Below are 17,688 nucleotides of genomic sequence, written 5' to 3' on the forward strand. Positions count from 1 at the left end.
TTCCTACAACCTGACTGCAGAACATGTGCTGGTTGGGTTTGCAGTCTTCATAAAAAAAGCTTGTCTGCCCTTCAATTTCCATAATTCTCAAAATTGCAAGTAATGAACAAACTAAACATTCTGTCTCCTATTCAAGGGATCTATTGCCAACCACCTTTCTAGTGATGTTTTCCTACCCTGTATTTTCAGCTCTTTGCTAGTTTTCATGGATTTTAAATTAGACACTGAAAGGCTTCTGTACAGAAGTAACCCTGTAATACACTGTTCCAAATGCCAACTCCTAAGCTGTACTGAACTTTATGTCAAAAACCTCTGCTGCTTTGCTTGCTGCAAGTCCCTCATGCAGCAGCTAACCCAGATTTCCCCACTCCATGATACATCTGGGCACGTCACACTTGCATGACTCCTCACCTCAATCCCCTTTGGCTCTGCCTCTAGGGCCACAACCATTTCCACTTCTGCCAACTCACTGTGAGTAGGGATGACTTCATGTCAGTTCTGATCTGTGCAAGGATGAAACTTCCTGCCAAATTAACAAACCCCTGGAATCCAGCTGCACAGCTCTGCTAATTCTATCCAAGGGTGCAATGGCACGCAAGATCCCCTTCTGACCCTGCCACCAAAACTTTCCCTAATCTTTGTCTTTTCTCCCTCCTCAGCAGCATTACACAAACTACTTCTCTCCCCAGGTCAAAGCACTTGGCCACCACCCGAAACCTGCACCAGAACTCTGTCTAAGATTCCTCAGCATCATGTTAACCAAAGTGCTGGAGCTCTCCATGTTGAACCGAGCAATTCCTTCCAGTTTACTGTCCCTTTCATTTTTTGTTCTGTTTTCCTTAGACAGGAGATTTCCACACTTTCCAGATGCTGGGCAAGGCAGGCAGGCTGCTTTCATACCTTACCAACTTAGTTGCCTTTTTAATGGCATCTGTACACCCTTCACTACTTTCTCCTTCTGAATTATACAGTCTGCTACAAAACTATTGTCAGCTCTTATGCTGATGCTTTTGATCAATAATATTACTTTTATTTGTGAAAGTGGGCAAAATGTTCTTTGTGCATTTGAAAGCACGTTATCAGGTTTACTATTTTTCTGCCATTATTGATTTCCAGCTTTTCAGAGTTTTTTTTCATACACCACATAGGAAAATACCAATTTGCATAGATATAAAAATGTGTGTGGAGAACTACTGAAGCTGACAGGGCTGTAGAGTATGCATTAAGAGAAATTCCTTCACATTAAAATAATTATGGAAGAACAAAACCACAACTGTCTAGGTTTCAAGTGTGTAATGTCTCAACAACATTTTTAGTTTTGCTGGGATAAACACTATCTTTTCCTAAAAATAACTGTTGAGTTCCTCTTGTCTTTTCCATTACTCCTGCTACATGAATGAGAAGTTACTTCCTCAAACTTAAAAGCTGTGAATAAATAGGCCTCTGGCTCCAGTCAGCTGTGTCAGCAACGAAATCCATCTCCAAAACAGTTCTGTGATTAAAAGCCATAGAATTGGCAGGCAAGAAGGGATCTGCATAAGAAGAATTCAGTATGCAACTGCAATGATGGCTTTTCTGGACAATGACCAATGCTTGTACCTTCCCAACAGAAGAGAAAAGTGAAGAGCAATATTCACAATAGAAACTAACAAGAGAGCAATTTTCTTTAGCAGTTGATTTAATAGAATGCCTTTGAGCCAGCTTTCAAAAAGTTTGACAAACCATCACACTCTCTCGTAGAACTTTTGGAACTATTTCACCTGCAACCAAATAAAACGCAGTAGCACTGATCCTTCTGCTCCTGCAGGTCCTGCAACGCCCCTTGCCACCCTGTCAGATCAAGTGCTTGTGAAGCAGTATGAGGAGGTAGGCAAGGAACAGACCTGCTATTAAAAACAAGCTTTTCTCTTGCTAATTTAATGCTAACCTTGATCATTCTCCTCATCTGGCCCACAATGTAGCCAAATATTTGTACCAGAACACAGGAAGAACAAAAAAAGGAAAAAAAATGACTCTTTTTTTTGGTGGCAATGCAAGCTTAACATCTTCATGAAATTGCAGCCTCAGGCTAATATTTACATTTGTTACTTCTGTTTTCCACTACTCTACTTGCTCGATAACTGCCACACATGTGACTGAACCTTTTGGTTTTCTTAAGGTCACGGGACCTTTTTTATTAAATAATTTCCTGGAGACTTCCTGACCTCTTATGAATTCCCAGAAGTGACTGTGACCCTTATAATTTAGGATAACACTATGCTGAGTCAGTAGTCTAGCAGAGAATTCCTAGGTCTAAAAAGCACCAAGCCTTACGACTGCAGTTGCAAAATGAAGCAAAAATGGCTGACACTGCATCTTGCAGCTTTTGCAGAGCTAGATACCAGACTCTATAGATCAGGGACATCTGGAATCTAACAGGAGTCTAACAGAAGCCAGAACAAAGTACATCTGGTACTAAATGTATAGTAATGAAACGTGTTAGTACAGGACAGAACAACCAGCTTGGAAATATAAAATAAATCCCTGAAATCCTTAAAGAGGTCTTAACAATGGCATCAGGCTTGGACACATCATTAATAAAAATATTATCATAGTGTAATGAAAAAATATATTAACAAATTGTGTTTTAAGTAACAGTATTATGATGAACAGAGTTAATGGAAAGTCAAAATAGCGTGGTATTAATCTGAGAAGTGCCATAGTAGCATATTTTCAGTGCCAGTCTAAGTACTCCCTGGGTAGAGAGCTGGTAAAATCTGGTCCCTAGACAAAACATTATCAGAAACAGCTTCTGATGCAGCCAAGTATTTCTTGGGGGAAAGCAGATATATCCTGGGCTGTCACAGTGGTGCCAGTGCTCTCTGGAGGTCTGTGGGACACAGTGGCAGATTCACACAGCCACAGAAGATCCTGCAGTACAAGCTGGAGTCGTGAGGGCTTCACCAGAGCAGTGCAGCTCAAACAGAGACCATGCCAGTGGCACATCACCCCTGCTGACTGCAACAATCATTCCCAGCTAGTTTGGGCATCTGCAGGGAGCTGCTTCTCACCACGAGGAACTCTGCCCAGCCTCCACTTCTGTTTCTAAATAAAGTCGGCGCCGAAGTTGGGAAAGAGCGGCTCTTGCTGTGTGACAGATAATAACAACAGCAATAATCTTCCATATCTCAGTCCTGTGCTTGGGGCCAAGAATCAGCCATCAGCCACTTGTCAGCACTTCCACATTTCACTCCCTTGTCAAGCACAACCATCCTACCATTGAGCTTGGAAACTAACCATCATCAGCAACATGCTTTGAATTTTTATAGAGGACGATTCTACAAATTAACTGCAAGAAAGGAAGAGGCACAAACATGTATTTATAATTGAAAAGGGAATGCAAAAAGATATAGAATAGGAGCTAATGCAAATGACTGGTGCATCTTAACTGTGAAATAACATTAGAAAACAGTGACATAACCATAAAAAACAGGGTAAATGGTGCTATACATCACAACACATGACTAATAATAGCACAAGGTCCCATGCTGTGTGCACCTTGACAATGGTAGGGTAGACAGTAAAGAAGAAAATTATGAAATGAGATAAAACATGTATGAAACACTCAATGAATAAAATTTGGGAAACTTCAAACCAGCAGAAACTAGAAATATACCTTTGCAGGCAAACTATCTTGTTATTGGAGTTACTGCACCCATATAATACAGGAATTAAAAACCTGAACGCCCAAATAGCTAAAAACACCATCTTACTGAGGATAATCCAGGTCATACATTGTTAGCACTGTCTGATACCTACATGTGTTTTTCAAATCTAGTTATAGCAAAGCAAATTCCCCTAATTTCAGGGGCTTTTAACCCAATGAATCAAAGTATTCCATAGAGTGTGTGAAAAATAATTAAAATGAATGCAGTAACAAGTTTATTCCAGGCATGGTGCTTTATTAGAAGACTGGTTTTAAAGCATGTATCAATTCCTGAAAGTAAAATGTTTCATAGACTCTATCATACATCATAAAAGAGTCTGAACAATGTGCCTGATGGGCATTGCTATTGTACTGTTTATTGCTACTTGCAGGGAACAGCAAAACTTTGTTTAAACCACTCTAGAGATGCCATGTATGCCCATAGGAAAGGGAGCAGGGCAAAAGCAGAGGTGAAAAATGCCTCTACAAAATGCATTCAGAGTTAAAGCCCCTCCCCAGACACACACTGCTGTCCAAACCCCCACAAGAAGCTGGCTCAGAGGTTCCTAGGACAGCACACTTCTGAGCAGAACTCTGCCCAGCTCTCCTAAACCACCCAAACAGTGATGCTCCTTCCTACCAGCAGCCACAGGTCCTTTTTGCTATGTACATTCTAGCCACTTTCTGCAGAAGTTTGTTCCAACTTAGGTTTAAAAGCACCATTCCATCAGAAGAGGAAGGTCTTGAACAATAATTGTAGTTTCCTGCAGGTCCAAGTAGAGAGAAATCAACAGGTGTCCTACACTGAAGTGACTCAACAGCAGCAGAATGTCTCTTGATGCAATGCAGACAGCACAAGTATGGAGCTTTTATTTAAAAAAATACAAAGGTATATGTTTACATTAAACTTTCACCTACATCCAAAAATCTTTTTTACGGGGTGGCTTAATGGGTGAAAAAAGAAATTCTAATCCAAATTATTTAGGCCTTCAATTCATGTTGCATGACACTGCCAGTTGAAGGAGACCCAAGGAAGCTGTTGACAGGCCCTTCTTCTCACCTACAACCCCAGAAATCTTCCAAAGGATTTTATGGTTGTCCAGGAGCCAGAGACCTTCAGCTACCTCAGGATGCTGATTAGTGCTGTAATTTACATAGCACAGCTTACTCTTATCTACAAGCCATGGGGGAGGGATGTAAACAGCTGCACAGCCCCAGCTCCAGCTCACAGGAAAGGCTAACACCAGCTCCGTCTCCTCAAAATCAACACAGCACCATCCCAGCAACCACCCCATCAAGCAAAGGTGAAGGAACTCTGAACTTAACATCTGCCTGTCAGTGTGCTTGCACATTTACAGGGGCATATTTAACTTAGCAGTTACAAATTCATCAAGATAACGGAAGGAACAACAAAAAAAGTGTTACTGACCCAGTTTAAAGTACACCTGCAAAGTTTCAGAGTTCGTGGAAAATATATTAACTTGCACAGTCAAAGTAAACTTGCACAGTCAAAGTATATTCTCTTGGCCCCAAAATTCAGTCCAGATAGGGTTTTGTTCTATATTCCACAGCAGTATCCCTGCATTTCTCCTCTGCCTTCATTGTCTCTATCACAGAATAAGAAATGTAACTCTCTCCTATCACAGCTGCCACATGGGTCTTGGCACTGGGAAATACACAGAGATCCCAAAGTCTTGCTCCAAGTCTCAGCATCTGGTGAACCACCCTGCTCATCTTCTGTTATTCCTTAATTACAGGCAAGAAGGGACAGGGGAGAAAGGTTGATCTGCTAATTTTCAAATCAAGTTAGCCATGTTTTTCTCAAAAATCCCACACCACCCAGATGAAAGGCTAAAGGAGACAGACACAGCTCAGTTTGGAGGAGAAAGGTCAGGGACAGACCTCAAGGGCAGCAAGGCCTTGCTGGGTGCCAGGTGAATTATCCAGCAGCACTGAGAGGGACAGAACTGCTGCCTGCAGGGAGACAAACTGCAGAACCTCGTGGAAAAATCAACAGCCACTTTTGTGGTGGGCAAAGGTAGTTTTGAGACTAGAGGAGGTTTCAGTGCTGTTGTTACTTCAACAACCAGCATATTTTATTGGCTTTTGCATTCTTTAAAGGAGATTTCAATAAAAATTTAAATAGAAAAACATTTTGCAGCTGAGTTTGACAACATGTTTGCTTTTGACTAGCACCTTGTGGACAGTTATCACATATTGTGATAAAGTGAGCTTGTAAATGGCTCATACAAATGATAAATTATATACCTGACAGTTTTATACTTCAGGCATGTAAAATGTATTGCAAAGCTCTTAGAAATTAAAAAAATCCTTTAACCGATTAGACAAAAGTTTTTCAGTGTTCATGAAAAAGAAGCTGCCACTCTCCACACTGTTCCTCAACAGCATTTTTGCAGCATTTTTGAGTATGTGCAGAAACATAAATTACTTGCAAAAATACTTTCTTCTCCTTATTCTTTCAACACTCCCTGTAGCCCTGTTCCACCACTTCTCTTGTTCTCTCTCACTCTCTTCCTAAAAATTCACTTGCCTCTGCTTTTTCATTGATACAAATATAATTCTGGGTCTAGCTTAAATAAAAATAACCAACAAACTAAATTATGCCCACATCTGTTTCCATAACTACCTCCCTCTGTTTCATCTGGAGGCTGCTGGGAATGCTCAGCAGGGACTGCTCTCCCGCATCTCTTTAGGCTCCATATGAAAAGGTCATTTTCTGCCTCTTCTCTGTCCTGTCCAGCACCCAACAGGAAAAAACTAAATTCTAAACCATTGTCCCAATTTTCTCCATACCAACCTCCCAGTTTCCAAATGCAGATCCAGATCTAAATATTTTATTAAAACAAGTGTGCTCAGACAGCTGGCAATTGCCCAAATATGGCATTTTCTCTTCTCTTGCATTACTCTTTTTTTTTTTTTTTAGTTCTCTGTTACCTTGTTTAATAGATACACACAGAGATGTGTATACAGTCAGCTACTTGATGCAGTGGATGTGTTTTTGTTTAGTGTTTCCCAGCATGATCCATAAATGGGATTCCCAGAGCTAAATATCTGACACACAAGAGAGCCACTGAGGCAAACAGATGCCCAGAGGATAGAATTAACCTGGAATTTCACTTCAAACCCAGAGTGACTTCTTGTTTCTATAGGCTGATCCTGCAGAGAGCCTCATGATACTGGCATGCCACACCAGTGGATGGATGCAAGGATTCAAAATTGCAGAAACTAAGTCAGGGCTCTGCGTTCATGCATTTTGAAGACTACAAGAAAGGAGTAATTGAAAAGAAAGGGTAAGCAATTGGGATTTAAAAAAAAAAGATGGGGGACACTGCACAGTAAATAACAAGAAAATAAATTATCTCCTGGGAAAAGATACTGGAATCTGGATAGATTATGAAACCTTAACTGAATACCAGGGTATCAAATGACCATAACACAGGAAAAGAAATTTAGATTTTATGTGTCTCAAGTAATTTTTTAAATTAAACTCATAAACAAGATGGGCTTGAAAAGAATGAGTGAGCACCCATTCCACTCCTGCCAAGAAGACAGCGCTGAGATGTTTCTTCCAGCCACAAAAAAACCAATGTCAATGTCACACCCACATGTCCAGCACAGACTAGTGTCTTTTCCTGCCTCTCTGAACTGAAAGCACTGACTTCCAGTACAGTGTAGCTTAACTAAATACTGGGATAATTTACACACTTATTTTCAAAAAACATTACTTTTAAAGGAAATGTGTATCATCTGAAACACTACATATGCATATGCAGATATGGTATTTAAACCCAAAGAATAAATATTTTGCACATTCAAGTTTCCTGTGCCATTAATTTTTTATGTCTCATTTTGGGTTGGTGTCATATGTTGCATGCATATTTTAACCTTAATAGGCTGAGCAGTATGTTCTTGTGCATATTTGTGTAAACTGTGTACTGATTATACACCAATTAGCTGATCTTAGAAATGAAAGGGATTTTTTCCCTGCTAGCAATAATTTCTCTGAAGCTGGCAGTATTTGCGAGGGAACACCAAAGCCTGTCTGTGGAGAGGGCCTGAATGTGTAAACAGCAGAAGAATAATCCAACGAAAGATCAATGCCTTCAAACTTACTGTGTTAGAAAGGAAAACCAAAGCTGAGCATACTGAGGGTGAGACACCTTATCAAGCGTGATGAAGGCAGCCACTTCCACCTCTTGGAAATAAAATATTTTATGAAAAAGATTTTGAAGTTTGCCTTTCTGTTGAAAAATATTACCAGAATCATAGCTTACATAGATTATTTAATAAAAGATTGAGTCAACACACTCATATGCTGAGAAGCCAACAGTCTGTGCTTCTAATAACTGGGGTGCCTTTTTATATCCCAATAATAAAAAAAAACTATTGAACAAAATTAGGAAGCATTTTTCTTGCAAAATACTTTTCCCGTTTATCTAATTTACAAAAAATGGTCTTAAATCTCAGTTTTGCATATAACAGACTTGTAATTTATTCCTAAATTAAACCTATTATATCAACAAACCTATTTACACAAAACTTCCCTTTTAGCATAGCATGCAAATGCTCTCTATTATTTAAATGTAGGCTGGAAGGTAAATTAAATAATTCTCAAGAGAACTAGAAAAAACTTTCCTTGCTCTCAGTATTTGGCTTTGATTAAGAGCATGTAACATGTGATAAGCTGTTCCAGATTTGCTGGCTCAATGCAGCCTGCAATTACACTTTATAGAAAACAAATATATCTGACAAGGCAATATATCTTTGCCTCAAAGACGTTTACTCACATAACAATTGTTGTTAGTTTACTTACAAAATACAGTCTATCAGTTCCAGTTTTGCAACTTGACCTAAGCAAGTTGGCTCTTGTTCCCAGACACACAAAACAGCATAATGAATAAGATACTTAAAAATAGGATACTCAAAAATCAGAACAAAACTAGCCTAAAATAAGTTATGGCTATATAACACTTAAAGCTTATTGAAGGCAGGTTTCCATTATATCCCTTCATACCTGAATGAAGATCATACTGAATTTATGACAGATCTGAAACAGTTGCACAACTTTGGATCTTGTTTAGATTTTGAAAATTAACTTAGAAGAGATGGAATTTCACCATATTGGAAAAGCATTTAAGGAAAAAAAAAAAAAGTTCAGTGTTTTTCTGTTCCAGGACCTGGCTATAATTTTCTTATGTTATTAAATAATTGCAACAATAGCAATAATTTTGCTTTTTTCAAACAATCTGAAAATGTTCTCGGAGAATAAAAGACTTTCCCATCCTGCTATTACGAAAGTGCAACAATGCCAATTCTAAACAGAAAAAAAAGCTATTTTTAATATTTTTTTTAAATGTCAGCTTTATAAATGTTTTAAAATAATAGTACTATATACCAACAAAAAAATCTGAAGCAGGGAAAAGTTATACTCAAAGACCCACTCATGGTGAGGAAAGGATTTTCTTGACTTATGAACTATAGGAAGAAGCAAAAGAACAATCCCTCCCAGTTTCTGGCAATGCATATGCAAGCCAACCAACATCTGACATTCCTACAGCCACAGACAGGTGCCACAGCCTTTGTCCCCAGAAAAGGGAATGGACAGGGCTGGCACTGCAGCACCTGAAAGAAAAGGGAATAGACAGGGCTGGCACTGCAGCACCTGAAGCACCATCAAAGCAGCCCAGAGCTGCTGCAGCCCTGGGAGCAGCCAGGGAAAGAACGAGGCCATCATGCTTCCCAAACCCCATCCCTACACTCCAGCAAATTGTCCTTTCCTGAGCCTTTCAGAGGTGAAGAATGAGCACACTGCAGTGCTAAATTAAAATGCTCAATTTCCTGGATGTTAATTGCCATCTCTACCATGCTGGAGCAGATCTCAACATCTTAATGAGGCAGGTATAAACCAGGTTTTGCCAATAGGCAGCCTAAGGCAGAGCCACCCAGAATACATGGAAGTTACTCATAAATCTGGATAAGTCACTGCAATAAATCAGAAAAAATAAAGCCCTGCCTATCTGAAAAAGCAATACATATTAAAATACCTGACCTAGGAAGATAAGTGTGGTAATTTGGCCAACAGGCAGTGATTTAGCAAGAGTTCCATTGTATTTCCTAAACTAAATTATGTCCACCACAGCAGTGGTCACTAATGTTTTTTTCCATTAGGTCACTAATATCTGTGGTCAACAAGAAACATTAAAGGATGAGACATATTCTGGTTTTACTGCCCACAGTGAAAAGCAGAAAAAATCAAATCCTTCCATCTCCTCTTGGCCTTTGTAACAAAAACCTGAGTGATTCACAAATGGTGACGTACAACCAGTTGTAACCCTCACTACGTAATGGAAGTAATAACCCAGGTAGGCTGCTGCTGGTGGAGTTACACCAACTTTAATTTGTTCCTATGCTACATGTGTAATCCAACACCCATTACTGTCGTGGTTTAACCTCAGTCAGCAAATAAATATTATGCAGCCACTTATTTCAATTTACACTGATTTTATTATTAGAACCCCTAATTTCAATCCAGTACTTAGAAATAATTAGCATGAAACAAACAGGATATAAAGATGGATCCTACATACCTTTTTAGTTGAGAAATTCATTATTTTCCTCTTAGTTACTTAGATGTTTCTTAAAAATAACTTAGCTATTTTCCTTGAATACCACTGTTGGACACTTGTCAATATTACTCAAGGAATAAGTCTCTACAAGCCAGAAGCCCAAGAGGCCAAGATTCCGCTCCTCAAAATGTAAATACTTGCTAAAGTGCTGACACTTAAATTAGGCCAACCAAGTTAAGTAGTAAAACTACACAATATAACACCACAGCAGTAGAATAGCAATATTTTCATCATCTTGGTAATAAAAACAATGCAGCTGCACAGAATGCTTCACTCCCACATCACTGGATCTGCTCTTAAGTTACAAGCAGCAGGATTACACTGACCAAGAAAATAAATAATACTGCCTATCACTTTCACTGCTGAACAGTGGCTAAAGACCTCTAGATGCACCCCTGTCCTACTCACTTCCTAACAACAAAGAGAACTAAAGAAAACAAACCAACCAATGAACCAAACACAAACATCCTGTCCCCTTTTTCATGTCTTTCAGGTCATATTCTGTGATCAGTAAACAGATTGAGTTAGGATTTAATAAAAATCCCAGGACAAGAATACTTGAAGAAAGTAACACCCATGGCCCCCTCTTCAATATGGCAACACTTTCCACAAGGAGATTGGCCACATAGATCTTAAAAAACTCTTTTTGAACCCAGCAGCAATTTGGTTTTTCAACCTTCCACACTTAAACAAGGCTACCATGGCAGCATGCTGAAACTGATCCCTGGAAAAACGGGGTGAAGCTCTCCTGCCTTGTGCCCCGTGCATCCTTGGCTGTGGTGCCAGGTCATGGCCTCCTGCACCTGCTTCTTCTGCAGCAGCAGAAATGGCTGAGGAGAAGCAGCCAGCAAGAACAGTGCACCAACCCTGACACGATGTACAGGTGGCCATGAGAAGTGCAATCCCCACCAGCCAAGTCCAATGAAACAACCTCCTCATACGAAATCTGCTGCTTCCAAACCTGAGCCCTGCCTCAACTTACAGATCCTCATGTCAGACTTTGCTTTTCTCATCTCAGTAAATATGAGGTTTTGTATTCTTCAGCTAGGGACAGAAAATCTTTCTCTCCTGAATCCTTTAAAGCTTCTAGCCAGAGGGAAGAAAAAGGAGGAGAAAGTGCTCTAAGATCCATATTTGGAGTGCTAGCCCCTTGTGACTGAAACAAATCTCTGTATCTGCCACAGCTATTAGCCTTCTCCAAATAGCAGCAGAAGCAATATGGAACAAACTTAGTCCCTAGATAATTTCCCAACTACTCATATGGTTCTGTATAGCAGCCATGAAAAATAATAATTCTTAGTAATTTAATTCTGCTGTTGCTTGAAAAACTTATGACCCAAAGCAGAAATTTTGGATGCGTCTCTAGACTCAAGACAACATTGCAAGCTCAAAAGACAAAGTTTTCTGAGATTTATTTCCAATCTTTTCTTTCAGAGGATATCAATCCTTGCAAAAGAGGTAGAGATTAGTCTGCTTCACATTTTAAAGGAATAATACATTTTGCAAAAATTATCAATTCTTCTTCACTTGCTGCTGTAAACTTTAAGACCTCTACTGAAACTGCAGCTCAAATAAAATGCTAGTTGATAATACATAACAGGAAATGTCCACAACAGTCCTAAAAGTATAGAAGGCACACTAAAATGGAAATTACATTACAGCAATGATTAATGGCAGCAGATATTCTGTATAAGACAGCAAGCAAGGAACTGTTGAGTGAATCCTCCAGAAAAAGTTACAGCACATCTCTTGCCCACACCCAATTGTCCTCCTACAAACAAACAGGAGCATAAACATAACCTGAAGAAAAATCCAGGTTTTATATTTTCAAATTTTTGTTTGGTTCTGATAGTTCTGAAAGCAGGGCAGGGAGCTAGGGAATGACACAGAAGATTTGGGGCTTTCATTTTAGCCACCCAAGACCCTACATAGGAATCTGCATTGGGAGTCAAGCCAGACATGAAGAGCGCACATTCCAGTCTCAAATGAAAGACAGGGAAAGACACTTCCCAAGAAACTAATGCATTAAGTTGTATGTTTTCCACTTCTTTTTTCCTTTTTTAGAGCTCTCTGTCCAAGATAAAGCATGAATATGTGAATGTAGACTGACATCCCTGTGCAAAACCCTCCATATATGCAAGCTGCCACTTCCTTACTTTAATAAGCTTTAGCAATCTCCTCATACAACTTTCCTTAATTAAATGTATGGAGGAGGGATTTCCTTAAAAAGAAAGGGATGTCTGTGCAAATTAAAGTGGAAATATTAGACATGCATCCATATATGCCAATCCAGGAGGACAAAGATTTTTTTTTCTATTATTATTCCTGCCATGCCTTTTCAGTTAAATAGACTCTAGCTTTATTTTTAGAAACAAGGGAGGTTCGCATTTTGTTCTTTGGAGAGCCTGAATTTAATCTGCATTAAATGTCCATATACTGTACCTTTTTTGTTGGTTCTAATAATTGTCTCAGACAACAGTAAAGGGCTTCCATTGGAAACTTCATTTATAGGCTTCTCTGGTGGTTTGTTGGCAGTATTTTCTTTCTTCATGTCTTTCTTTATTTCCTGCAGAACACAGGTAGAGAGGGAAAAGAAGAAAAAAGAACCAGTTTAAAAAAAGTTATTACAGAATATTCTAAATCTCAAGCTCCCAAGATTTCTTAAATTTTCTATGTACATACCTCTGCCTGCTCTAATGTAACCTTAAAGACTCTTAAAAAGTTGAAATGCCACAAAAAGAAAGCAATTTTCAGTAACCTTTTCCAATGGGCACTATTGTTTTTCTTTTTCAAATATCTCCTTGTCTCTGCATGAAAATTCTAGGATAGCTTTAAAAATCCCTTAATAAAGATCACTAAAGCTGACAAGTGTGAGGGGGGGGAAAATAGATGTTTCAGTTTATCAAGCAGTGAGCTGTACGTTTGATACACAGGGCAGAACCAGCACAGTGCTCCTGATGTAGAGGCAGCTAAATCTGCTTTCCCTCCCATGAGAAGACCACAGAAACAACCATCATAGCAGGAAAAAAACTATTAACTAGGAAAATATGACAAATGTTACCATAATTGGCAGAAGCATATAGCAAGACTGCTGTCAGAGCTGTTGCTAACACTGACACATTTTGCTGCTCACTACCTTTTAAGGGGGTTGACAGTATATATCGAAAATATACATGGTGGGGTTTCATGAAAGTAAATGCACAGAAAACATCTTCACAGTTACTGCTAGAGATGCACAGTATCCTCTTTATCAAGTGTCACAGACACATTTTATGAAAAATCCTTTCCTTAGGATTTTTTTCTCCTGAGAAGCTGAGAGGCCTCAGGAACAAAGTGTAAACATTGATTATCTGCTGCTGTGGAATGCAACAGGTGCATCTCTGATTGGTCTCATGTGGTTGTTTGTAATTAATGGCCAATCACAGTCCTGTCTCATACTGTGTGGTCAGACACAAGATTTTATTATCATTCCATTCCTTTTCTATTCCTTGCTAGCCTTCTGATTAAATCCTTTTTTCTATTCTTTTAGTATAGTTTTAATATAATGTATATCATAAAATAATAAATTAGTCTTCTGAAACATGGAGTCAGATCCTTGTGTCTTCCCTCATCCTGGGACCCCTGTGAACACCCCCACATATCAGCTTCTTAGGCAGACTTTAAAAGCCTAACTGTGTTGCTGTCCATATCCACTGTGACAAAGCATCCAAAATACCATCACCTTCCATCTTATATGGAAATGCCACTGAAGAAAACAAACAGCATTACCTCCACTTTCTGGACAGGTGACTGACATACTACAGAGGCTGAACCATTTGCTTATAACCACGTCCCAAAATATAAGGGGAAAAAAAGAGTTTTGGCTCCAAGCTTTGTCCTAGAGCCACAGATCCACTCAGGCTGAGAGAGAACTCAGAACGTCCCTACTCCAATCCAGTTCAAAGCAGGGCCACCTTCACTGCAGGTGACCAGGCTGTTCAAGGCTGTTTGCGCAGCTGGATTATGAAAGCCTCAAAGGACAGAGGCTGCAGAAGCCCACTGCTTGACTGACTTATAGTGACAAAGATTTTCCCTGTACCTTGTCTAGAACTTTCTTCTCAAGTCTTATCTGCTCTCTCCTGTCCTGCCCAGCAGGTATCACTGTGAAAGGTGAGTCACTATCTCCTGGATAACAATTTTTATGTAGCAGGAGGTCCCCCCAAACCCCTGCTTTCAGGCTGAACAAGCCCACACCTCCCTTAGCTCTCCTTAGGGAGCATGTGCTCCAGCTTCCACAGGCACAGAACTTGCTTCAGCTCATCAATATCTTCCCTTTATGCAAAATTCTCATCCCATACACAAAATGGGAGGCTATACTCTGGATGTGGACTTACGAGTGCCAGGTAAAGGAGGATTTCCATTTCCCTAATCTGCAGGCTAGTAATGCAGCCCTGGATGCTGTTCACTGTGTTGGTGCCAGGGTACAAGACTGGCATGTGCTTATGTTGCTGCCCACCAGGACCCACAGGTCCTTTTCAGCAGAGTTGCTCCCAAATTTATCAGGTTCAACTCTGCAGAGCTGCCAGCATTCCTCCTTCCCAGGGCAAGCATTGGTATTTGTCTTGCTGGATTCCATAATGTTCCTGTCTGGGGCCCTCTGAAGAGCAGCCCTGCCTTTAAGCATGTCAGCTGCTTGTCAGTTTGATATCATCTGCAAATTTGATGAGATCTTCATTAAACAGGCATCAGAGACAGGTGATGGCTTTGGATGAGCTCTTCCCATGACAAAAACCACTACCTCTCCTCCTCTCTTTCACCTCTCTTATCTTCACTGCATTCTTCTACAAACCAGTGCAGGATCAACTTCCACCACCTCACAGCATTGTACATACACAGGAAATACTGTAGATCTTATTTAGATTTTCAGCATATCAGACATGAGCACTAAAGCATAGAAAGCACATTTCTATTTGAAGTTTCTGAAGTTGTCATCTGTGAACAGCATTGAGCAAAGCAAGAATTTTTAAGTTATTCTCTGTAAGATGCACCTTAAACCTGAATCTCAGAATTTTTTTACCTTTTATTTCCCCAAAACAATTATTATTTCAAAGCTGACTTATAAGCTATACAACATTAATACAGTCTTCTACATCTGCCCAAAGTATTTTCTGTGTATCAGTACATTAGCAGAGATAAAACTTTTATAAATTACTGCCTATGGCAGGTGGAATAAATCCTTTATCTACTGCCATCACACTGGTAAAATAGTATCTAAGAGACAACTCCTCAGAGTAACCATAATAACTGAAATAACAAATGTGAATATGTGTATGAAAGGTGTGTGATATCTGTGTGATAGATGCTGCTGTTGTTAGAAGAAATATTGTTCATAGCTATGATAAAAAAGTGAACCATGTGAGAATTTAGGAACACTGTATGCATTTAGAAGAATATATCACTTTCTAAAAGAAGTGGACTAGACTTAACACGTACATTATTCCACAAGCTTCTTTTTCACAGCCTTAAAAATGAAAATGTAAATAAATTACTTCACCCAGAGCTTTACATCTATTTTGCAGCTAGGTGACAAAGTCTATTAAAAAATTATCTGCAGTTTAAACAGAATTTGTGAGTCAAATAGCATTCTCATGTGAACAAGACCACAAGACAACGTCCTACAGAAGACCCCATCTTGCCAGAACTTACTTCCTGTGTGCCATTACTGTGTTACTTTTCATTCTTTATGTCAGAATGTAATTAAACCCTCAACTCACAAATTCTGAAACAGCAGTACTAGATTTTTAACAGTAAAAATCCTTTCGCAACTTCTAAACTGACAGAGAAAACTGCCTGCTGTAGCAGAAAACAATGCTGTACCCTTTAGTCTCCAGCTGAATGACACTGATGCCTTTGCTGCTGCTGACAGCTTTTTGGGAAAGCCTTGTTTGGCTGCTGAAAAAGCAAAGGAATACAAGACAACTCCCAAACACTGGCATTTGTTTGTAGGGTGGGGAGTCTTGCACTTCCTTCTCATCCACTATTCATGGAAAGAAGAAAGACACGTGCTGAGTGTCCACTAAGCCAAAATTCATACAGAAGGTTTGGCACCTTGCAGTCATCAAAATTGTCCAAGGACTTATTTTTTTGTGCGCCTTTCTAACATTTGTTTGAGCTACTTTTCACTACTGTTGCCTTTGATACTCCTGAGAAGGGCCATAATCTTTCATAGCTACTGCCCAGAGTAACATGACATGATCAACCCCAGCAACCTGAAATTGCACACCCTGGAGGGAGCTGAAAGAAAAACAGGAGAATTGTCTAAATAATGAAACAGAAATCAAGTAAAGATCAATCCAGCCCTACTAAACTAAAATCTTATCAGAAACACATTCATACTTAGCAATACCCTACGGGAAGCCATATCTAAGTGGCTTATGATGCATTCTGCAGTAAGCAATGCCAGCTTTAAAACCTTTGCACATTTTTTTATTTCCTGGTCTTAGACTACAGGACAAGACTAAAAACTTGTAAACAAAACCTAACAAATGCCCCAGCCTCCAGCAGCCTCACCCCTGTAGCCTGCAGCAAACACTTGTGCTAATATTACAGCCCCTCTCCTCTCTCTAGTATGTTGCTCCTGCCTCCTTTTTGTATTTTCTGTAATGCTCACCCTTGGGGAATTCAGGATTTTAGAACTTTTCTTCAGCTGTGGCTCAAACACAGCCAGGCACCCTTATCCTCAGGCCAGAGGGACTCTTGGTGCTATTAAATTCAGAAATATTGACATAGCCCTTTACATCTATTCCCACTCTAACCTGCTGTAAAAAAAAAAAAAAAAATTATTACTGCAAAATACCACAATGCCTTACTCAAATTTCATTTATTCTTGAAAAATGAAGTGAAAACACAAACAACTCTGGCGAAATAAATATACCAAGTAACTTTATTTTTATTTTAAAGCTCAGTTTATTTTACTGAAAAAATTATACTGAATATGACTGCCTGGCATATTTGGTAAATTAACTACAATGGCCCTAAAAGCTTGGTGCTTTATCAATAATAGTTATAGAAATCTCTCTATGTAACCCAGTCCTTCCAGATCTGCAAGGAGTTGAATCCTACCACATGAGGAAAGATTAGGCAAATGAGCTTGCAAATCCATGCATATCAAAGGTGGCTTATGGGAACTTTCCCCAGTGTATGACAAAATCTATTTCCAGTTGTGATTTCAAGTTGAAGTTTGCAGATATTATTTTTTTAAAGAAGAAATTTCATGTACACAAATAAGCAGAAAGCAAATTTCCAGTTAGGATAGAAGACCTCAATCTGTAGTTGAAGAACAGCTGAATTTAAATGCTAAAGGAGGATGAACAGAAA

At 39.3% G+C, this 17,688-nt stretch overlaps 1 protein-coding gene across 3 annotated transcripts in view; it reads right to left on the bottom strand.

The window, feature by feature from the left end:
- SH3KBP1 (SH3 domain containing kinase binding protein 1) overlaps positions 1-17,688 on the bottom strand; it is a 213,125-nt gene that overhangs the window by 122,566 nt on the left and 72,871 nt on the right. For all 3 annotated transcript variants that reach the window (XM_058045216.1, XM_058045215.1, XM_058045217.1), the window contains one exon: positions 12,775-12,898. In XM_058045216.1, coding sequence (XP_057901199.1) covers positions 12,775-12,898 — 124 coding nt within the window. The remainder of the gene's footprint in view (positions 1-12,774; positions 12,899-17,688) is intronic.

Source organism: Melospiza georgiana, chromosome 2 (genome assembly GCF_028018845.1).
Source record: "Melospiza georgiana isolate bMelGeo1 chromosome 2, bMelGeo1.pri, whole genome shotgun sequence".
NCBI lineage: Eukaryota > Metazoa > Chordata > Aves > Passeriformes > Passerellidae > Melospiza > Melospiza georgiana.